At 38.2% G+C, this 23,403-nt stretch overlaps 1 protein-coding gene and 2 long non-coding RNA genes across 9 annotated transcripts; 1 reads left to right on the forward strand and 2 right to left on the reverse strand.

Moving 5' to 3' along the window:
* Positions 1–769: 769 nt before the first annotated feature.
* hmgxb4a (HMG box domain containing 4a) lies at positions 770–7,112 on the reverse strand. Of its 6 annotated transcripts, none has more exons than XM_055005202.1 (13): positions 7,030–7,112; positions 6,307–6,397; positions 5,903–6,009; positions 5,673–5,748; positions 4,968–5,561; positions 4,612–4,815; positions 3,112–3,290; positions 2,929–3,010; positions 2,752–2,816; positions 2,558–2,654; positions 2,274–2,437; positions 1,563–1,685; positions 770–1,384 (listed from the first exon to the last, which is right to left on the reverse strand). In XM_055005202.1, exons 2-13 carry the CDS (start codon positions 6,359–6,361, stop codon positions 1,340–1,342), a joined length of 1,791 nt encoding a protein of 596 aa, XP_054861177.1. In that variant the 5' UTR covers positions 6,362–6,397; positions 7,030–7,112; the 3' UTR covers positions 770–1,339. The 6 variants fall into 6 exon arrangements, with proteins under 6 accessions (XP_054861177.1, XP_023125743.1, XP_054861176.1 ...); XM_023269975.3 differs by having other exon boundaries at positions 5,873–6,009; XM_055005201.1 differs by having other exon boundaries at positions 6,292–6,397.
* On the forward strand, positions 6,858–11,033 carry LOC129347575 (uncharacterized). 2 transcript variants are annotated; one of them, XR_008599763.1, is made up of 3 exons: positions 6,858–6,996; positions 9,199–9,347; positions 10,699–11,033. It is a non-coding gene; the product is annotated as an uncharacterized LOC129347575 (long non-coding RNA). The 2 variants fall into 2 exon arrangements; XR_008599762.1 differs by lacking the exon at positions 6,858–6,996 and having other exon boundaries at positions 7,020–9,347.
* A 7,135-nt stretch (positions 11,034–18,168) lies between these two features.
* Positions 18,169–22,403, reverse strand: LOC129347576 (uncharacterized). Its single transcript, XR_008599764.1, has 2 exons — positions 21,539–22,403; positions 18,169–20,275 (listed from the first exon to the last, which is right to left on the reverse strand). It is a non-coding gene; the product is annotated as an uncharacterized LOC129347576 (long non-coding RNA).
* Between the last annotated feature and the right edge of the window lie 1,000 nt (positions 22,404–23,403).

Consider the following 23,403-nt stretch of genomic DNA (forward strand, 5'->3'; position numbering starts at 1 on the left):
ACCAGCTCAGGTCCGTTAACCTCACTGTGATCCAGAAAATAAGGTCCAGACATTTCACTCAGATCCACAGATATCTGCTTCATAGTGGCACCAGGTGAAAATGCAGAAGGGGAAATCTAAATCTAGGCTCAACCTCTACGAATCATTAACTTCTGCAGAAGACTTTATAGTAATCCATCACTGCAGTAGTGAAGTCAAGCTCAAGTATAATATTCACTGTGTATTTGGGTCAATATATAATTGAGAGACTTTTAAAGTCCATGGGATATATCTTGCATACATTTTTATTAAAAGTTTTTTAAAAAATTATGTTCATTATGATAATGTCTTTACAAATTCCACAATTATTGATTATGGAAACAATCACATTAATTAAAAAATGACTGGATATCACTAAAATATAAACTAAATAACTGCCCAAATTTAATAACCACCTTCTAATTAGCTAAACAATAATAAAATAAGCTCACTGAATAATTGTTTTGAGTGTGTTCTGTGTATTGAGTTAATCATGACAGATATTTCTTTTTTTATATATCAAAATTTATATGAAAAATAACAACTTGCATCCGTGTCCGAGCTACCTGTGCACCTTCTTTTCCACATTTTGGACAACATACCATGATGTTTTTACTTATTTTTACAGGCAGATGCATGTTATGCATCCCGAATTGTAGACTTTACAATGTACTAACTGCATTGTTTTAAATAGCAGTTTTGATTCTTAGAACCCCAAGCAGAGCCAATAAAAAAAAAAAAAAAAAGCAGCTGAATTTGGGAAGAGATATTTTAATGTTTCCATCTTGTTCAGTTCTAAGACAGTGAATTGTTGCTCTTCATTATGCCAGGGTTGCACCCAGAGGTGTGTTCTATCGCTTTCTTTGAGAAGTCTAAATGCTGTATACACAGTAAAATATCAAATGTAAAAAACAAGTACTTTATACATGGTAAAATGAAAGCAGGTCTAAAATATCTTACATTATGTCGATAAGAAGCGAACTTAAAAGGTTTCTGTATGAACACTCGCACGAATACAGTCCCACAACACACACAGTCATTCATAAAACAGAGCGCTGTACAGTAACAGTGAAACTACGCCGACGTCCCGAGAGAGATTAACGTGTTCAGTAAAATGTTCCATTTAAAAATACAGCAATTAGAAAATTAAGGGGAACAGAGTTTTTAAAAAAATACACTTTAAAAATATGTCGACACTAAAAATATTCTAATTTTCAGACGCCGAGCAGTGGCTTAAATTAAATGTCTGAGGCTCTTTCGAGGGTAGAGGACTCCTCCAGTCCAATCCGTTGACTTTCTGAGGTTCACGATCGTCCTTCACTCACAGTCCAGGCATGATGTAGGCGATGTTGTCCAACGTGTTTGACTGAAAAAGACAGACCAGTGTCAGCAAACTGCAATGATCCCAGCAAAGTAGACAGTAATTACTCCCTGAAGGGTTTTAAGCATGTAGCCCAACGGTAGAAACATTTTGCATTACTGTGAACAAGTGATGAAACTAATGAATAATATATCAAATATTCTAATAAATGTAAATACTGTACCAGGACATTTCGAGGACATCCGTTTAACTGTGGTATCTGTGCTGTGAGACACGTCAGGGGACCCAGAGCACACAAGATGGAGTCGAGAAGGACAGAAAGACTCCCAGATACAGCCACCATCCCCTAGGAAACATCAGTCACATGGATTTCTGATTTCACTGCATATTGTTGATAAAATCAGCCTCTGGAATATCCACCGTGTTGCACTTTGTTTGTTACACAGACCGAACTTTTTTGCTTAGTTAAGGGGCTCAATCATGTTGGCGTTTCTAGTTTAATTCTTTAAAATAAGATAATCCTTTATTTCTGCCCACGTCAGGGGAAATTCACATTTATACAGAAGCTTATGTAGCAATAAACATAGTAATAAAATAAAAATAAAATAGTAGAAATAATATTTACAATATGTACAGGGATGAGAAATGAAAATGAAATAGTACAGTAATGACACACTGTTAACAATACGATTTCCATTTAGTACTGTGTTGCATCTTACAGTGACAATTTGTCAAAACAATATAAACTTACTGAAATGATCATTTTGCTTTACTGAAGGAAAATTCCCCGTTTTGATTTATCAGCTAATCTGACAGAGCAATCAATAGAAACATAGACATGGAAGCTCTACTTCCTTTTTGTGGTTTAATTATTGTATAAAGGTTAGTGGTCAAATTAAGCGCTGCCTGAAAATGTGTGCTCGTGGAAACTCACCTCTGTTTCCTGTAGCCGATGTCCAATCAGGGACAGGGACTCTCCTAACAGCTGCAGGTGAGCCGCTGCATCAATGGGATCAACATCTGGGACTCGAGCCGGGGACAGGGACAAAGTGCCTGGCGTTCTGTTTGGAGACACCAGCCCTGTTGCTGTTCCTACAACTTTGAGGACAAAAAGAGAATTTAGAGACAACAGCAAAGAGATGAGAGGCCAAAGAACTGAGACATGATGAGGTTAAAAGATCAATCTGCTGAAAACTTCCATGTTAGAGCCAACGATACCTTTGCTTTTGCTCTCACTGGAGGTTTTGTGTTTGACTGTGGTGGCCTCAGCTTTGTTCTGTTTGTGCTGCAGATATTGAGCTTTCTGCCTCCAAACCTGGACAGAAGAGCACAAAGAAACCAAATTACACTCAGTCAACCACCACAACTGCAAACAGCTGTATTCTGTTAACAAGGACAAGGAATAAGCTTACTAGTTTGTCTTTCTCTGGCATGGATTTCCACACCTCTGCCAACTTTTTGCTTAGCTCACCAAACACTGAAGAGCAGACATAATGTTATTTTACATGGTAACTTATAGTCATATCTTCATGGATCATGTCAGAATCAGAGTTAATACAAACTATACTGTATATCAAAACTGTACTCACCAAGTCCCGGCTGTTCTGCATTTATGTTGACCCTGTACTCCTTACAAAACACCTGATATGCTGTTGTGTTCTTCTTCTTGGGCTAGAAGCAGAAAAAAACACTCAATAATGAATCAATGAGGAAGCACAAAACTTGAGAATTGCTTACAAGACTCCAAGAATTATGACTGGGTACTGTCCTACCTTATCTTTGTCCTTCTCATGCTTTTCCCGATCTTTTTCTTCTTTCTTCTTCTTCTTCTCTGTCACTCCGTCGTTGCCTTGGTGGTGGTGTGTAGGAATGGGCGTGCCCATGGCGTACATTGGGCCAACGGCACTGTGAGTGACGGTGGGATGGGAGTGACTGTGGCTTCTTGATGAGTCTGAAAAAAGTCAAAAAGTCACACAAAGATAAAGCAAAGGTAATGACAACTGCAGAGGCTGAAAGTCTGAGAATCTGAAAAATGGAAAACAGAAGGATGTACAGCGAGAGAGATCCTTAATTCTAGGTTCAGAAAAGAAACTGCCTGTATTGTGGTGAAAAGTTTTTTAATAGTCTCATTAGTACTCTTTTCTGCTTAACAGTATTATCATTATCAACTTCAGCTGGTCTCAGATAGGCACAATATGACGGTAACGCTAGAGCACCTCAAGGTTTCTACAGGTTTATTATTGTATTTTGGGGTCTACTGAAATAAGTTCACTTGCTTCAATGTTCAAAACAGACATTTTTCCTGACATTCTCCAATGCTGCAGCACCTCTTCTCACCCTCTGTCTGAAACTGCTGTTATTTTAGGGTCCCCTCCCAAAAAGCTCAGTTTACTCTGACTGGTAAGCTGACCTGACAAAACTGAGGCAACGTTAGTTTTGTACTGTTAAGTATAGGCAAGACAAGTATAGGCAGAGGGATGTTGATCTGACAGAAGAAGCTCTAGTGAGGGATTGATGGTGGGCTGTGAGGAAGCTGGACATTCAGTGTTTTAAGGAGCTTTAATGGTTAAATGAATTCCAACAGTGGTCTCACTCTGTCACGGATTTTTAAATTGTATATACCTAATTTTGTATCGCAGATTTTTTGCTATATCAAAGGATTTTGCGGTAAATAGGTATGTTTATATATTTATTGTGCAACTATTTTTGTGGTAAAATTCCCTAGCCTGAAAAATATAAAAAATATTAAAGAGCATAGTAAGCGTTTATAACAGTGTGGGGAGGGTTTATAAAGCCTTAAAATATATAAAAACAATAAAATAAATATAAGGTCGCTACTTCACAGAGTTTCACCTATCATGGGGGGTTCTGGAACCTAACCTCTGTGACAGAAGAGGGATCACTGTACTCTTGGAAGCCTGCCATTTGGACAGCCACTAACAACATCCAAAGGCAGAAGCTGATTAAAGATTATCTGTTTGAGATCCTGATGCTGTGAGTTTCCTCTTGTCAGTCATATGTAATGTAAGTTCTGTCAGCTATCAAATGTTTGCTTAGTAAGCCATGACCATGACAGCTACAGGCTGTATGTGACTGAAACAAATGTGCACCTTCATGTCTAATCGATAAAGACGTTAGCAGAAATGATTAGGTGTAGTAATACAGAATCATGCCTTTGAATTTCTACTATTCAAATCTAAAAAAGACAATGTTTAAACAACACATAACTGAGAGCTGAAACAATCACTTCCTTCATTTCTGACTAAACTCACCTCCGAATCCTTTGCTGTGTTTCTTGTCCTTCGAACTTTTATCCTTGTCTCTGTCCTTCTCTTTGTCCTTTTTCTTTTTGCTTTTCTTGCTCTTCTTCTTCTTTTTTGACAAGTGCGTATATGAATCGTCTATAACCAGTTCACCTGCCTCCAGTTCTCCCCCAGATGAGGAGCTATCATCTCCTATGCCGCCTCCATAATGGCCTGTAAAACAGAAAACACACCAATGAACTAAACATCAAGTTCAGTGTATCAATTACTATCAGTAGAAATGTGTAATGACTGTATTTAAGACGCTGTAAATAGAAAGAAAAATAACAACCTGCATCCATGGCGGACCATTTAGATTGACTTACCTTCCACCTCCACCTCTTTTCCTACTACAGGCAGTGGATCTCTACTCTGCTGCAGCTTCTTCTTTGGTGGCTTTGACAGCTGTGTCCGCTCTCTGTCCTTTTCCTTCTTCACAGTTCCTTTGGATGAGTGTGGTGTGAATGGGAAGCTCTCTCCTTCCTCCTTCTCTGGCGACATGATGAGCTTCATCTTCAGCCCGTCGGCCTCCCGTAACGTCAGGGGCTCCTCTTTGGGAGCACCACCGTGAAACAGAGATGATTTTGAGGAAGAGGAGGAGTGCTTCTTGGAAGAAGATGACGACGATGACATGGGGCGGGAGTTCGAGAAGGAGTGGCTCCCTTTGGAACCACTGCTGCCACCACCGCTGCTCTCACGTTTCCGGTCCTTCGAAGAGTGCGAGGAGAAGGAGGGGTAGGAGGGTTTCTTGTGCAAGTGGGGGCTGGGGTCCGAACCTGTGGCCAGGGGAGAGGTGATAGCTTGCAGGAGGCCCATCGCTGTATCTGTCGGGTGGGATGATGAGGGGGAAGAAAGAGTCGGGGAGCGGTCTGCAGACTTGTGCTTCTTCTTATGGGGAGGGGGGCCTGAACCATCGTGGTCTGATAAGGGGAAGAGAAAGGAGGAAAAAAGTAAATACAAACACAAGATAGTAATCTGTGAAAGTAAAACAATACATATTCTCAAAAATATATGAACACAAAACCTCTCACCTCTGTAATAGTAGTCATCACTATGCTTCTTCTTCTTTTTGTGTGACTCTCCTCCCAGCATAAAAAGTTCTGAGTCCTGATTGGGAATGACACAACAATATTTAATGCGAAATCTCAAAATGCATATCAACACCTCATCTAAAAAAAGGCTTCTGTGAGATTAAACTATAAGGTTAGGTTACTCGAGACAGATAACTTACTTTTGGACGCTTCTTGGAAGACTTTCGTACCTGGGCAGCAATCTCCTCCTCCTCCCTTAACAGATCCTTGTACGACCTCCTCTTCTCTCTCTGGCTACGTCCAGCCACAAGACCCCTTTCTCCCTCCATCCCCACATCTAAAACACATGAAATCCTTATTAGAATTCTTATCTTATCAGGAACACACTTCATTCTTTTGGCCACATGTGCACTGGAAAATACTATATTTAACACTGATTATGTTATGAGTCTTTCCTCTTTGAATTGCTCCTTTCTTATACAAACTCTGTTTAGAGGAGCAGCAGGTGCAATAAATGTAGTTTTATTTCCATGTATGATTATCATCTGATTGTACAAAAATGCAAAATGTTCAATAAGTCTGTACAGTACAGTCCAACTACATTACACATGGACATTACCAATTCCTCCTTTACCCTTGATCTCCTCAAAAGCCATGGTTCCTTCTTCGTATACACGTTTACTTGTCATTGGATGTTGTGTACCACATCAAGGCAGGATTCTGACCTGTTATATAAACAAAAAGAAAAAGTAAGAGAGTCAGAAACAATTGAGAGCAGTTTAACATTTCAGTGAAAGTCATAAGTGGAAAACCGACACATTTCTGCCTTTTACATGCCTAAACAGATGACAGGTTGTTTCAAATATCCCTGCTTAGTCCTACAATGAGCACATCAAGCACCACTGGAGCTGCAGGTAACCAAGACGTGCTCAAAAGTGAATAAGTGCTCAATGACTAGCCGCTACCAGACGAAAAACACAATTTGTGTGAAAATGCAGTACTGCTGTGGTTTGTTTCGTATAAAAGAGCACAAAACGCAAGCTAAACAAATTCCCGCCTACTTTCGTAAAGATACACAAACACACCCCCTGTCTATTCACTTTGACACTCGGGATCCCAAGCGTTTCCAAAACCTGAATTCGTGCCGCCGAGTGTGCCCTCAGCCGGCCAGCGACGGCGGCTAAGGAAAGCCCGAGGCTTCTGCTAACGGCTAGGCCGCAGTGGGCTGAGGTGGAGAAAACACTGCGGCGGACATGCATTCAAGTCTGCTCATGTCTTCGTCTCCTCTGGACTGACAACATGTGTAGTTTGCAAACACCGGGAGGTGAGGAAGAATGCGTTTATTAAATTTTACTACCTCAATGGGATCTCCAATTTACGCGGGTCCGGTCGCCATCTTTATTATCGGCGAGACAACAATACGTGTCGGTGGAGGGGAGGAGCTTCGGCAAGTCAGCAAATCAGCGGAGAGGAAAAGTAGCCATGTTAGCAATGCATTCAGCTAAAGCTCAAATAACTACAGGAAGCCTCAGTTAATATGGTGATTAATATGTGTTAACATACAAAAAGCACTGATAAATAAAAATAATAAAAGAAAACAAATAAAATTCACAATGCCACTGTAGGAAAGACAAAATCCCATACATAGCCAAAGATATTGCTTTATTATGTCACATATATCCATTTCCAACAACTGCCAATCATTTTCACAGTACAGATCGGTCCGTGTACGGATCTGGTAATTGGATTTTCCGTTCTGAAACGGGTATTGAAAAAGAACGAGTGGTTATTTGATTTTCGTTTTAAAATACAAAAATTAAAATTGAAATACAAGGCGTTTTTCCTTTTCATGATCAAAAAGGGATATACGATTTTTTTTTTTTTTTAAAAATGCTTTGATTTTCGTTTAATATTTAGAATAACAAGAAAGTAAAATCAGTAAGAGACAGAAACGAAAAAAGGTCCGTTTTTTCATTTTCTGAGACCGGAAGTGGTCATCAGCAAGTGTGGACCCAAACAGAGTAGGGTGCATAACTGTGCATACATTTTTTTCGTGAGTTTTCATGGTCAGAATGAGAGATCAGGTGGTCGATCTTAAAATAAATCAATATTGATTTTTTTTTTATAGTGTTAAAGTTTTACAAAGCCAGGGGGCGGGACTACTTGACTGACAGTCCGGTCTGGAATGATTGACAGGTCCTATGGAGGACGCTGCAGAGACTCTGCTCTCTTCGTTTGGATTAATTCTGATATAATAACTGTTAGTTTATTTATCGGTGGAGCAGCATAACATTTTCCACAGACAGTTTTCCTGCCCGTTGGCTTGTTTTAACCAGTTTTCTACCTTCGGCTGATTCTACCAGCAGACACTAAGGACTCTAATAGTTCGGTAAGTAAATGTTTACTTTCGTATGGGTGCCGCTTTTAATGCACTTTATATGCAGCTTTAGTGTCAGATGTAATGTGTGCCATGCACTCCAGATGTTGGTGGAGTTTGTTTCAGTGTGTGTTGACCAGAGAAGAAAGTTAGCATAGTAAACATTAGCTTTAATGTTAGCGATGCTAACCGAGCTAGCTGCTCAGTCGTAGCCTGATTAAAGCTAACGTAGCATCAAGCTAATGTGTTGCGTTTCATGTAAACAGCTGAAGTGTGTTGTGTTCCTGTAATGTGGTTCATAAAGTTCATAAAACTGTGGCTGGTTGACATTAATGTAACGTTCAAGAAACTTAAATGTGATTAGAACAGTAACGTTAATGTTCTAGTTGTCAGTAATCAGCTTTAATTTGACACTAAAACAGACTGATAGTTTTAAACGACATCAGTTTCATTAATTTGTTGAAAATTGTCTCATTTGTTGTTGTGACGTTGCTGCTGATTCATTAAAAGCAGATGATCCGTGTTGAAGACACGTTTAGTTCTAGTATCAGAAGTACAATAAGGAAAATGGAAGTTTAGTTCTGCTACATCAAAGATTTCAGGATTAAAATAACTAAATGAGTCTTTACGCCTCAAACTTTGTTTTTACAATAAAGAATTAATGAAATAATCACAGATAATAAAAATATAAATAGCAGAGAAAACCTGAGAGAATAATTTCCTGAAAAGTCTGTGAAGGAAAAGCAGCTTTTTTAATTCTGAAAGATCAGAATCAGCTCCAACATCTGCATCTGACAGCATCAAGTCAACCAGAAAGAAAAGAAAAAAGAAAATGACTTCTTTCTGATCACATCTTTTCCGCTGCTCACAGTCTGCTGCTGCTCACATTCTTCACATTTATAGTCCACTTTTAATAGTTCAGCAGACAGGTGCTCTGCTTTGGAGTGTGACGATGTCGTTGGTGATGTGGAGAGTGAAGTTTCTGTTTCATCCACAGCGTGCTTTAGGGCGCCGGGGTTGGACTTGATGTTTGAAATACTGACCGACAGCTCAGATTTAACTGTCTGTAGTTCTGTTTTGATAGGTGTTAAACTTTCACTCAAAGCCGCCAGGAGCTGGGTCTTTAAAATAACTGCCGTCTCGTTACAGAGTGAAAGTAGCAGTTCCTCCTTAAGGTCAGAGATTGCAGCATCTGAGGGCCTCTTCAAAAGAAGACGTAGTTGATGAAGGCGTTCTGGAGCAGGACCAGAAAGACCACGACCAAGCAGCCTTGAGATCTTAGGCAGCGTCTCCCTCAGGTGGGTGTCAACGTGTTCACGGTCAAGTCTGTGGTAATACCGTCAAAAAACAAAACAGAAAAAAATCTAGATTATAAATCAACATGTAACCAAAGCACTCTGTGTATAACGCCATAGTATAGGATGTAGATCAGAAAATGTCAAAGTATAGTATACTTTTCAAGAATAACATAGTATGGCCTGCAGTTCATAGTATAGCATGTCAGCAAAAACCCAACTGATTATTATGTGGTTCAAAAAGTGCAAAATGATAGGATGTTGCCTAAAATTGTCATGTATGATATGTGGTTCAAAAAATGTCATAGTGCAGTATATTGTCAAAATAGTATGTTATTCAAGAAAACATCAGAGTATATATCGTCTAAAAAATGCCATAGAATAATATTTCATTGCACAAGTAAAAGTATAGTAATTTTTAAAACTGTTCAAATTCTTATATGTTGCTAAAAAACAAAAAACTAGAACAAAAAAAACCTCATAGTAATATGTCAATCTAAAAAGCCTATAGTATAGAGTGTCGCCCAACAAACGTCATAGTATAGCATGTCGCTCTAAAAACGTCATAATATAGCCTTTGGTCTAAAAACATCATTGTATAGCATGTCGCTCTAAAAACGTCATAATATAGCCTTTGGTCTAAAAACATCATAGTATAGCATGTCGCTCTAAAAACGTCATAATATAGCCTTTGGTCTAAAAACATCATTGTATAGCATGTCGCTCTAAAAACGTCATAATATAGCCTTTGGTCTAAAAATGTCATTGTATAACCTTTGGTCCAAAAAACATCACAGCATAGCATGTCATCCAGAAAAACATCATAGTATAGCATGTCGTTCAAAAAACATCATAGTATAGCATGTCTCTTTAAAATTGTCACAGTATAGCATGTCGTCCAAAAAACATAATCGTGTAGCATGTCGCTCTTGAAACGTCATCATATAGCATGTCGTCCAAAAAAGTCATAGTATAGCATGTCACTCTAAAAACGTCACAGTATAGCATTTAGTCCACAGCTGTCAGTAGGTGAGGAGCAACACAAAAACAATCCAAACGCTGGTTTCCAGTGGGTTAGACGAGTATTTATTTGAAAGAGTAAGTTTACAACGACACAACATGTGAGGGGGTTAAAAACAAATGGGTGTTAGTAAAATAAAAATAAATAAACAGAACTAAAAGTGAACTTCATGTTGACATTGATGGGCATTCCAACCAGGAACAAAGTAAAAGATAATCAATACGAAAAAAAACTCTTCCTGTTCACCTCTTAAAACCCAAAAACACACCGCAGTAGCACCCTTAACTAAAACTACCAATGGGTTTCCTGTTTTCCTTTCTGAACAATTCAAAGGTCCCTCTCTATCTCCCCACACATCCACCAACCACTGGAACACATCTCCAAAGTTTTGCTGGGCCAGCTCAGCTTCCCCTCAGAAGAAGTGCTGCCACCTGCCAGATGAAGGAGCCTTTTGAGAGGCAGCTGGCATCGTGATTGGACTGTACTTTGGTCTGTTCCAATCCAGCTTCAGCTCCAGAGACGGCAGGCGGGACGAGTCAACGGAGGCCGGGTGGACGAAGGCATGCAGCTGAGTACAATCCAGAAAACAACAGAGGAGGAGTGCAGTGGCCCAGAGCCAGAACAAACAGAGTAGCATCGTATGTCTCTTAGAAAACATCATAGTATAGCCTTTGGTATGAAAAAACGCCATCATATACATCGTATATTGTACAAATAAGTCAAAGGAAAGAGACATACATTGTAGAATTGTAGTAATTGTGGGCTGACTGATTTACTGATTATAGGTATTTTATTTTTTACTGATTTACGGTAATAAATACATTTAAAAATGGCGCTACTTTGGCTCTGAACCTTTATCTACCTGTGGTCGCTCTGTCTTCTGGAGTGATTTGATTGGTTATACGTCACGAATAAAACTCCTTTAACTTAACATCTGTAAACAAAACAAAAACGTATCAACAAAGTTTTCTGTTAGAGTTTGTGTTCTTCTAAGTTTAACTCAAGATTTTAAATACTTTCATTTACTGCAAATGAATATCGACTCCAAATGTCTCACTAATAATCATTATCAGCCTTAAAAACCCACAAAACACCCCTCTATACTCGACCACACTTAGTACAGTCCGGTTCCCCCTTCTATAAATCTGCTTGGAATCCTCCACTTCCTGTTTGTCAAAGTGGCCTTCTACCTGGACAGGTTTTGTTGGAGCTCATGCAGCAAACATTTTGGGTAACTGCACTTTAATATGGATGGATGACACTGAATTAGAGTCTGTTTTAATGAGACTGAGTTAAGATGTGTAGCTCTGTCATTAAATAGGAAATTATTTCTCAGAATTCACAGAGAAAAGTCTGAAATGTTTGCTAGGTTAGCGTCCCACATGTTCTTTGGCTCAGCTAAAGCTAACTCTCTCCAACTTCTGGATCTCTTGAGTTGCTTGTTGTTAAAATATCTTGCTAGAGGTGCTGAAGCTCAGAAAGTCTGAGAGGTTTGTTCAAAATAAGCTCATTCTCAAGTCTTATCTGTACTGTCCTCTTTTGTTTCAACTTAACCTAAACTTAGCAGTTAATGACAGAGCAGCACATCCAGACTCAGTCTCATTTATGTAGAGATTAAACTTCAGTGTCATTCATTGATGTTAAAGTGCAGTTTTTCAAATGTTTGTTGCACATGCTCCAGACCAAACCAGTCCAGGTGGAAGACGATGTGAAGAGAAAGCTCCAGAGGATGAATATCACACATTTACGTTGGAAATAAATGTCCTTTAATTTGACATTGTCATGCAAATGATGTTCAAATCTTTGAGTGTTTTGTTGATGTTGGTTTCTAAATGTTTTTTGACACTCGGCCCCAAAGATTAAAACCTTTTACGGCTCACAAGCTGCAACAATTCACACATTATCAACTATCTTTCTGACTAAACTAAGATAAAAAGTGAAAAACTGCCTGATTCCTGCATCATGAATGTAGATCTTTTTGGTTTTTATGACAGTAAACTGAATATATTTGGGTTTGACATTTTATAAACCAAAACAAGAAATGAATTACTGGAGAAAACGATCAACAGATTAATGGACAAAGAAAATGTATTTTCCAACATATATGGCTGAATTTCTCCAACATTACAAGATATATACAATTTTAATTCAATTTTATTTATATAACGCCAATTACAGGTCAAATTGTCTCAAGACACTTTATTTTTATATTTTTTGTCATATTTAAAATATGACAAAGTAAGAAATTAAAACCTCTTGACTAATCCAATTTATTATTTGTTTTTTAAGAGACTAATGGACAACTAAAATAACTTTCTAAACTAAAACTAATAAACATGAGGTCAAATAGAAGGAAGAGTTTTAAATGCTGCAGTCCCACAACGACACAAAGTTTGTCAACAAAAACTAAATCTGCTGGTGGATTCCATTAAAGTCCTAATAACTGATAATAAAGTGTGATACTAAAGGTTTTTGGTGCTAAAAATCTCCAAGTAAAGATATCAAGTTGAACATTTGGATGGAGGTTGATAAAAGTTGACCTCCTTTCATTTCTCTGGAGCGACTCCATGGATTTTATGGATGGTGGTTAAAGACCTGCTCTTCTAGTGGTCTTCCTTCTAGTCGCTGTAAAAAGTCAGTCCATCCTGGCCGACTTCAACACCTCTTCATGACAACTTGTTCTGCCTTGGACCTGGTGGAAACTCCAGAAACTCGGGAAAACCTGTCGAGACTCGAAGAACTCGTGGAGACTCGAAGAACTCGTCAGGCGGGGGAAGGTGTGGTGGGCGGTGGGGGGAGGTGGGGGAGTAGAGGGGGGAGGCCACCACCCACCTCCCCGCCTACTCTCCGCCCTGACTCCACCCAGACTCCGCCTTGGCTCCACCCATGTGGTCACTTCGGAAACTACGATGCCAAAGGGACGACGAATTTATTTCTTTTTATCTGATCTGTAGCTCAGTGAGTTAAGGATTTGCCTATGGAGCTGCAGGTCGCTGGTTCAAGACCAGACCCTTCTTAAGTTTTATCAAAATCCTGACAAAGACAAAGAAAGAAAACTGCCAGTGGCGGGTCTTGAACCTGCGACCTTCCAGTTTGTAGTCTATCCTCTTATCCTCCTGAGCTACTCGCTCAGATACTAATTCTTCTTTTTTTTGCGTATTTATCATCTATTTTTTCTCGACGATGGTTTTTCTCAGGAGGTTGGACTTCAGCCTTTGTTCTGGAGGGTTGAACCCTCAGTTCCAAGACTTTCCAAAGCCTCCACACCTCCCGAGTCCTCAGGACCTGAGCTTTCACACAGTCTGAGGGCTGAAATTTTCTAAGTCCCACAGTAGTTCTCTGTTACTTTGAACCTTCAGACAGTCCAAGGACTGATATCTCCTAAGTTCCTGAGTAGTTCTCTGTTAGTTTGAACCTTCAGACAGTCTGAGGACTGATATCCTCTAAGTTCCTGAGTAGTTCTCTGTTAGTTTGAACCTTCAGACAGTCTGAGGGCTGAAGTTTTAAAAGTTTCTCAGTACTTCTCTGTTAGTTTGAACCTTCAGACAGTCTGAGGACTGAAAACCTACAGGTTCTTGAGTACTTCTCTGTTAGTTTGAACCTTTAGACAGTCTGAGGACTGAAATCTTCAAAGTTTCTCAGTACTTCTCTGTTAGTTTGAACTTTCTGGTTAACAGAAACCTTAAAACTTGTGACCATGAGTCTTGATTTCACATTTAGACCATCCATCTGAGTTCTTCTCAGACTTTCACCTGTGGGTTTTTTAGAAATCCTGAACAAACTTTGATTCTCTTCACTGAACAGTAAAGTTTGTGGAGATCAGAAGGTAACATTAGTTTGATCCATGCCTTCAACTACTAGTAGACTTTATCTGGAAAGCAGTTTTCTGAAATGAGCACTTAGTAAATCTGTCCACAATCAAACCAAGAACTCTTTTTGATCGTTTTATTGTCTCTTCTGTTTAATTTGATCTTCTAAAGTCTAACTGGTGTCTTTCCAAATGTTTTGTCTTTAGTTTGATTCTTCTTAAACGTTTAGTTTTGCTCTTTTCTCACCTTTTATTCTTTTCTATTGTCTGATTTGATTTCGAAATGTTTTGTCTTTTTAATGTTTGTTTTTTCAAATATTTTATTGGCTTGTTTGAATTTTTCTTTCTTTCCCAATGTTTAATTTTTCGATTAAATCTTTAAGGTTTTTCTTTTTAAATGTTTTACCACCTTTTAATGTTTAATTTTCTTTTGAAATGCTTCATTGTATTTTCTGTTTAATTCCTATTTGAATTTTTATTGTCTTTAAGATGTAATTTTCTAATTAAACATTAAATTTTTTAATTAAATGTTTTGTCTTTTTAAAGATTTAATAATCTAATTAAATGTTTTGGTTTTTTTTTTAATGTTTAATAAAATAAAATATTTTATCTGTAATTTTTCAATATCAATATTTTGTGTGTTTAATATCATTTAATTGTATTTAATGTTTAACTATATTAAACAGACAAAATATTGAATTAGATAATTAAACAAGATACAATACATGCAAGTATGAAATCAAACAAAATTTTTAAAATACAAACATTAAAAATTACAGAAAATATTTTCGATAATTACACATTTAAAAAATAAAAGAATATTAAATATTTAAAAAATACAATTAAACAAGAAGAATATTAAACATTTAAAAAATACTTTTAAATAATAAAACATTTTGAAAGTTTTATTGTATTAAATTTTTTTCCCTTTTTGTTATGTAGTTTATTTCTTTAATCTTCTTTTTCTGTCAAGATTTTAACCCCAACCTTAAAAATGAAATAAGCCCTTAAATCACAATGAAAATACTTCTGTTGTCACAATCATGAGTTAGTCAATTATTCAGTTTATCAATTCAACTTTATTTGTTCAGCACCTTTTACACAGATGACAAAACTAAACAAGCAAAGAGAAAAAAACTATGCTAAAACTATGATTAAAACTCAAAAACATAAAAAAAAAAAAAGATTTAACATGGTAATAAAATATGTCGTGTCCAGGGGATGGAGGGAGTTTATTGAAGTCTTCTTGGGGTCAAATAGTAAATCATTTAAAATATAAACTTGATATTCAGTCTAAGGAAACTGCAGAGCGACAGAAGAACCAACAATATCTCCTGTTTTCTCCTTTAATGAGTCGACTCTTCTTGTGCTTTCAGACCAAAGAACTACAGACTCTTCACAACCTGCTCAAACTCTTGGTACAGGACCTCACCACACGGGTCAAGAAGGTTTCCTTCTCATTTCTACTCTGAAGATCACCTTCTCCTGCTCAAACTGCTGACAAATGTTTCTGCTGCTCTAAAGTCTGGTCTCCAGAACTTCCTAAAAACTCTCAAAGTCTCTTCTGCTGCAGGTTGCTTTGTAGAACTGTTCCAGAAAACCTCACTAAACCACATGGAGGGGCCTCAAGATAGTCGTCCAAATGAAACCGTACAAAAACCAAACTAGCACAACCCAAATGCTAAAGTCTCCTGCAGCCTACCAGAGAACCTCTGAGAACAGAGAATCAGGACAGGAACTCTTACCTTCTGGACAACCAACGTTGGTTCACAAACAAGAATACAGAATGTGTCTGACCAAAAACCTCTAAAGACTCACTACAGCCAAGATAAAGACACAACTCAGCTGCACCAAATCCACTAATCACTGCACACATTAGCACCATGTGCTAACTGTGGCTAAAGAACCACATTTACCAAGACAATTATCCAGTACAAAGCCCTAAAACACACCAAGAAACACTTTAAAACCGATTTTACTGCTGGAAGCTGCAAGCCAACGCCTAAAAAAACTAACGCAACGGAGCCAAACTCGGTTCAGTGGTGAAGAAAAGCAGAGGAAATGTTTGTCTGCAGCTAAATAAAGCAGGAAGACACTGAGCTGCTCAGGTGTTCCTGATAACACCAAGCAGCCACCTGGACAGCCAATAGGAACACAGCCACCTGGACAGCCAATAGGAAAAGAGCTTCCTGGAAGTCCAGAGGGCTGGGTTAGTGAAGGAAATTTAGTTTAAAGTTGAAGCAGAAAGTTAACAAAGAAAGTTGAAAACCACCTTCTGATACCTGAAATCTCTGAGTTTTCACACAAAGAACACCTGAACATGTCAAACTGGTTCCATAGTAGAACTATCATTGTAAAAACGTCATAGTATGGTGTATTGCTCAAAAACATTAGGACCCGGCTGTCAGGGGACAAACATGTAAGAAACATGAGAACAGAGAGAACCCAACCAGTAGGTCACAGTTTATCATCCCCCAGTCATCTCCTGAAGTCCATATGGTGAGAGACATCAGTATCTGGTTGTTCATTTACCAGAGGATGCTTATAATCATGCTGATGTGATCTGTACTCTACAGTATTTTAGTGACTCAATAAATGCCTAAGTTGTTTTTTTTAAAATGCTTTTTAGTTTTTAATAAACATTTAACAGCCTATAGGTAATCAATAAATGGCCTTTGCCTATCTTAAGAAAAATTCACTCAGAACTCTGATATGTTAACAGTACTAAATAAATCAATAAATACATGCATACACACATAAATAAGTTAATACATTAACTGTGTTAAGATAAGATTTAGATTTTAAAAAAAGTTTATGTTTTTGCAGAATCCAGTATTGCTCACTGGTTGGTCATTACATTTTATTAGTTTGATTTCACTGTTTAAAATGATGCCACCTCTTTTCAGACAGAACCTGTGATAATAAAACAATACAAAATTTTTAGTTCCGTGTTAATAAAGCACTTAAAGCTTTAAGTATGGCTAAAGGCTTTTTTCAAAATTAAATATATCACTCCTTCGGTGGTAGTGGCCCCAAGTTCAGTAAAGTTGGAAAGATATTCACAGATTCGGACTTCCAGCATCAATAACTCATTAGATATAGGTTGTCAAAACATAAACGGTGCCTCTTTCCCATTGTTGCAAGGCAGACAATGTGCTACAAGCCCAGTTTTATCAAAAGTAGCTGTCTTTCAAGCTACAGGAATAACATTGGTGTCTATGGAGTGAACAGGGTCCGTCTGCAATTTGCAAAACCGCTGCAACAGTAAAGAGAGACAAATATTCAATAACTGGAACATTTACCTAAAAGGTTGGTTTAATGGTATATTCCCAGAAAAACCCTTGAACACTGGGCTTAATGGTATATTCCACCCAAAATACTTGTACATATACCAAGAAGTCAGTGTAAAGGAAATGTAGTCCTAAAAGGATTGTTTAAAGGAATATTTAAACTATTATTTTCATTATTTAATAATCTGTTATCAGTCAGAACCCTGGCAAACTTATTTTCATCAGTTTTTTAGTGGAAGTCACAAATAAAGGAGCTCTTGGTTTTTCCCAGCGTTACTGAGTCCAAAGCTGCTGTTTCAACACAGATACGTTCACATGCATCCACAAACCTCTCAGCACTCAAACACCCACAGACAGGAGGCCAGCTGGACCGAGGCTCGGCAACGTCCTCAGACCCACGAGTCGGGGAGTCGCTGAACTTGTTGGTCCGGTTTGAAGGCCTCCGTGTGGTCCAGTAGAAGTCCACGTAGTCGGTGTTGGCTTTGAACCGCAGCGACTGGCCACCATCAGGTGGACCGGCTCGTCCTCGTAGGGCTCCTCCTGTAGCCTTGAGGGAACCACAGGAACATTCAGTAGCTGTTGGAGTTCTTCCTGTCAGGCTCGTGGTAGAACGGCTCTGAAGTATCTTGTACTTGTCTTATCTGGAACAATCTAACAGCCTAAACTATTAACAGCGGTGTAAAGAAGCAAACACTCAGGCATAGATTAGGACTCAAACTAGATTTATTTTAGAAAACAAATCAGCTTAGAGGCATTTGTTCACACATGTGGCTGAATAGGAGGCCGTCCAATCAGATTGGAGGTCTTCACTCTGTAGGTTGTTTGTTTGGTGAGACTCTAGGACCTCCATCAGCTGATGTGGATGTTTGATGGTCTTCCTCTCTAGTGCCAGATGATTCATCCATGAATTCAGCAGCTACAGACTGAAATGAAGCTCATGCTGCCGTTATTGAATTCCTGTTCCAGATCAAATGTTCAGAGCTCACCTTGAATGCAGCCATCTGCTGTCTGATAGTTTTTTCTCATTGTAGTCTTCAATAAAGTTTTTTTCCTCATGTCAGGATGTGGTGAGACTCTTTCTCAGTCTCTGCAGACGTCCCTCATTGTGCATCTCCAGAGAAGAAACAGAAAAACTGATCACTGCTTCAGCATCAAACGCTCTCCAGCATTGAGAGTGTTTTAGGAATTCATTCATTGTGTTGTGAACTTTGAAGGAGCAGAAACTTTACAGCTGCCAAAGATATGAGCTCCAATTCTGGATGTTTTAGGAAATGAAGTTCATCAAATAAACACTTGATTTTTGCTGATAACTCATTAAATTAGTGAAGAAATCTAAGATAAAAACCTGTAAACTCTCAGGCAGCTTTTGTTAAAGTTTGTCTATAATTCTATCATCATGTTCTGGAACCAGGACTCTGCAGAAGTTCCTTCAATCAGATACTTGTGTGTTTCTATTTAAGGCCTCAGGTTTGAATGTACAGCAGAGGATTAGAAAGGAGTGATTTTAATATTTAAATCAGTCCAGTAAATGTTTGCAGTAAAAATGATTAAAATTTTGATTTAGATAGATTTGTGTCATAAATAATATTGTAGATTCTAATATATCCAAATGAGTTCAGTGTATTTACATTTTATAGAATATTTGATTTCTTAATCTCAATACTGTAGAGTCTGACCCTAAATATTATAATAATGATGTCAACTTAAATAATATTTTAGTGCAGAGTCCTAAACTTTAATCAGCTAAACTTACATAATAAATATCACTGTACAATCTTAACCTGAACATTCATATTATTGAGGTAAATTTACATAAATCATGATATTCCAGAGTATTAACTGGAATATTTCTAGCATTAATCTTTTTGTATTGTGCTGATAAACAACAATAACCCGACTTTCAGATAATATTTGTTGTCTGTGATTGTGAGACTAAATTCCTCCACATTCTGCAACTGGACTGCATTTCCCAAAATAAAAACATGAACAGAATTTAACACTCATGTATCCATGGCAACGCTAACGTTTCTGCTTCTTACCAAAGTTCAAAACACAAGTAAAGATTTTAATGTAAAATTTCAGAGATGACTGTTAACCATCAGTATTCTGATCAATATTTCATGATCAATATCAGGACAGATGTTACAACTCCAGCTGTTGCATTAGACTGCAGTTATTCACAGAGAAATTAAAACATCACATTCCTCATAAAAACTAGATGGGACTTTTATTAAATAAAGTGTTGGTGAATAAACAGTGTAAAAAGTGCAAAGCAGCTCCATTAAATCAGGAGATGTGAGACTTCCACAGCATGGATCACCATCTGCTGTGTTGATTCATAGCTGAATGTCAGAATGAACTGAGCTAGAAAAGCTGCTTTGAGCTGCAACATTACGGTCTGACAATCCAACACCATCACAGTTTTCATCTGGTTGTTCTGCTCCAACATGCTGTGAAGTTCAGTTTTTACCTGAATCAATACAGAGATTCCATTTCCAACCAAGACTGGAATAAAAATTAGAATGTTATGAGGTTATTAATGCAACTAAATCCTTTCAGATGGAAGGATTTACTTCTAAGTTCTAGTTCAAGTTTCAGGTGGAGCACATTGTATTCACAAAGAAAAACAGCGAAACCTTCATAGCAACATTTAATAAACCTAAAGCTTCCCTGTTGGCTCATTGGTGGAGTTTGTTACTGAGCATCTGAACCTTAAATCCAATGAGACGACCATCTTCAGTCGAGGCCAGTCAGAGAACTTCAAGACCTTCCATCAGCTGGACCAGATGTGGCATCATCTCCCTCTGAACATCTGGATGACAGGAGAAAAGACAGAAATTAAACACAGATCACAGAAATACAATTTATTCACTTTCATCATTTTATAAAAGTAGCATGAACTTTATTAAAACTTGACAACATCAGTAATGAAAGTAAATGTTTTTATCTCGTGTTGAAGTTAAATTTAAAGTCAATTTTAATGACAGTTTATCCTGAGAGGAGTAAGAATGGAGCTTTTCTTTCCTTTTTAGAATATTCCCTCAAAATATTCTGTTTATTATTGGCTTTAGAAGCATTTTTCTTTATTTATTTTTAGATACCTCAGACTGATGTACTTTGTTGGTTTGCAGATAATTTCATGTACAATGACAATAAAGATCTTCTATTATAACATCCATCCATCCATCCATTATCTATACACCGCTTAATCCTCACTAGGGTCATGGGGGGGCTGGAGTCTATCCCAGCTGACTCAGGCGAAGGCAGGGGACACCCTAGACAGGTCGCCAGTCTGTCGCAGGGCTACATACAGAGACAAACAATCACTCTCACATTCACACCTACGGGCAATTTAGAATAATCAATTAACCTCAGCATATTTTTGGACTGTGGGAGGAAGCCGGAGTACCCGGAGAAAACCCACGCATGCACAGGGAGAACATGCAAACTCCATGCAGAAAGATCCCGGGAAAGCCGGGATGCGAGCCAGGGATCTTCTCGCTGCAAGGCGAAAGTGCTAACCACTACAACACTGTGCAGCCCCCTATTATAACATATTTTGCTAAAACAAGAACTGCAAACCTTCTCAACCATCTCTCAGTCTGCAAAATTCCAACTGCGACAAAGAATTATGTGATGTAGTTCTTATTATAATCTTTACTGAACCAGCCCTGGAATTAATAAAAATCTGTATATGGATATGATTTTCTCTGATGGGGCCACTAAAACTGCATCCAATAAAGTAAATCTCTTCTGCACTGCACACATACTCCACTTTTGTATAACTCTGGATGTCAGAGTAAAGGCAGACAGATCCACCCATCAGCCACAACATTCTGAACACTGACAGCTGAAGAGAACAACATCCATCATCTTGTTCTAATGCAACGTTCTGCTGGGAAACCTTGACGTTCATGTGGATGTTTGACATGTACCACCACCTAAACACTGCAGGACAAACAACCCCCTAGTCTCCATGGCAACAGCAGTCCTTGATGCCAGCTGCCTCCCTCAGCAGGACAAATTAAACTGCTCAGGAGTGGTCCGAGGAACACGACAGAGCTAAGCTGTTCACCTGGGTTCCACACTCCCCACATCCAGATCTGATGGAGCATCTGTGGGATGGTCCAGGATCAGCCTGGTCTAGGTAGGACCCACCCTGCAACCCACAGGATCCACAGAATCCACAGGACATCCCCAGAGGTTCTGATGAACCACTGGGTCAGAGGAGTTTTAGCAGCATAAAGGGACCAACACAGTATTAGTCAGGTGGTCATAATGTTATACTGTTATATTGTCATGCTGATTATATGATCAGTAAATGTTACCATCAATTATAACGTCCACATTGATTAGGAAAAACAAAACTATCAGTTCATTTAGAAACTGTGAGGTTAAACCTAAAAACACAGACCTCAACAGCAGTTTGTTTCAAAGCAGAACACCAGCCGGTTTTCACTAAAGAAGCTTTCAGAGCAACAATTAAATCACAGTTTTGTTCTCATTAAGTTCACAGAGTCAGAGTCAGCCAAAATAATGTAAACACACATCAGGAAAAGAAAAACTTTTATAGATATTTCATTTGTATAAGTACTTCTATACATATAGATTCCTCTTTCTAAGTTTGATCAAATCACGATAACTCTGTGTCCTGTTGTACGATGTTTTCCCACCAGATGGCGCTACCCTCATGAATGGAGCATCAACAAGTGACGTCGACAACACAACAGAAATGTCTGGAAGCCAGTGGCCACCACTTTGAGCACCTCTTGTAATTGTAGAGGCCAAAGATAACTTTTATTAATCTGGTGATGTCTGAATAAATTTGGCATTGAAATATTTATGCAAGTTTTTCTTTTCCTGATGTGTGTAAACATTATTTTGGCTGACTCTGTATAATGGGTTTCTGACAGGTCACCAGGCAACATCTTTTTGTAATAATGACAAACATACCTGCATTCTACAGCAGTGATTTTCCTCATGTGCAGGTAAAGATGTGTGAGGAGCTTAGAGATGACAGGAGCAGGAGTCATCCTCACTAATTCAGCTTCCACCTAGAAACAGAAAGACTACAAACAAACACACTGAACAAACGTTCAACCTCACAGCCTCAAAATATCTGTTTAGGAAGTGTTGTGTTTCTAAATTCTGGTGAAAGCATTGACAGACATTCTCTTACAAGGTTGTGTAAAAAGCAGCCTGTCCTCTGAGCTACTGAGAAATTTTCCTGAACAAAGTTTCTACGTGTAAATAGGCTCAACAAAAACTAAAGCCTCAGTCAGAGATAACAGGTATGACAAATTATAAAGAACTTTCTTTGTTAACTCAGACTTTCTGCTTCAACCTCACATAAAAAGGGGAGTTTAACTCGTCATGTGACTGAAAATGAACGGCTTGTGCAGTTCTAGATCAAAAAGTAGGATGTTTCAACTCATGTTTTACTACAAATACATGCAAAAATAAATAAATACAATGTCTGGTTGTTAGTTTATTCACTATTAATGTCACTTTATATACTGGATTGAACTTGAGCAGTGGAAGAGAGAAGGGATTTAATGAAATTATGGAGATTCAGAGAGGTAATGTTGCAATGTTAATTGAAACCAGCTGAATGTTAAACTTCAGTGCAGCTGAACGGGTTTCAGTTAACCTTAAAGTAAAATAACTTTTTTAAAAGCTAAAATACACAGCAGAGAAATACAGGTTGAGAAGTTCATTCTAAAGACGGACAGTTGTGGCAGCAATTAACACAGGTGTTCAGCGGTAAGTTAGCCACCTGTGTTAATTAGCCCGCTAGCTAACTTAGCCGCTTAGCTAGCTAACGCGTCCGGACCACCTGCTCAAACACGACAAAACACAACTCTTCACAAGTCGCTGACTTAACTTACAACAAAACAACGCTACTGGTTACAAGTATGTATCTTCTTACCGTGTTTTACT

Source organism: Amphiprion ocellaris, chromosome 19 (assembly GCF_022539595.1).
Source record: "Amphiprion ocellaris isolate individual 3 ecotype Okinawa chromosome 19, ASM2253959v1, whole genome shotgun sequence".
Taxonomy (NCBI): domain Eukaryota; kingdom Metazoa; phylum Chordata; class Actinopteri; family Pomacentridae; genus Amphiprion; species Amphiprion ocellaris.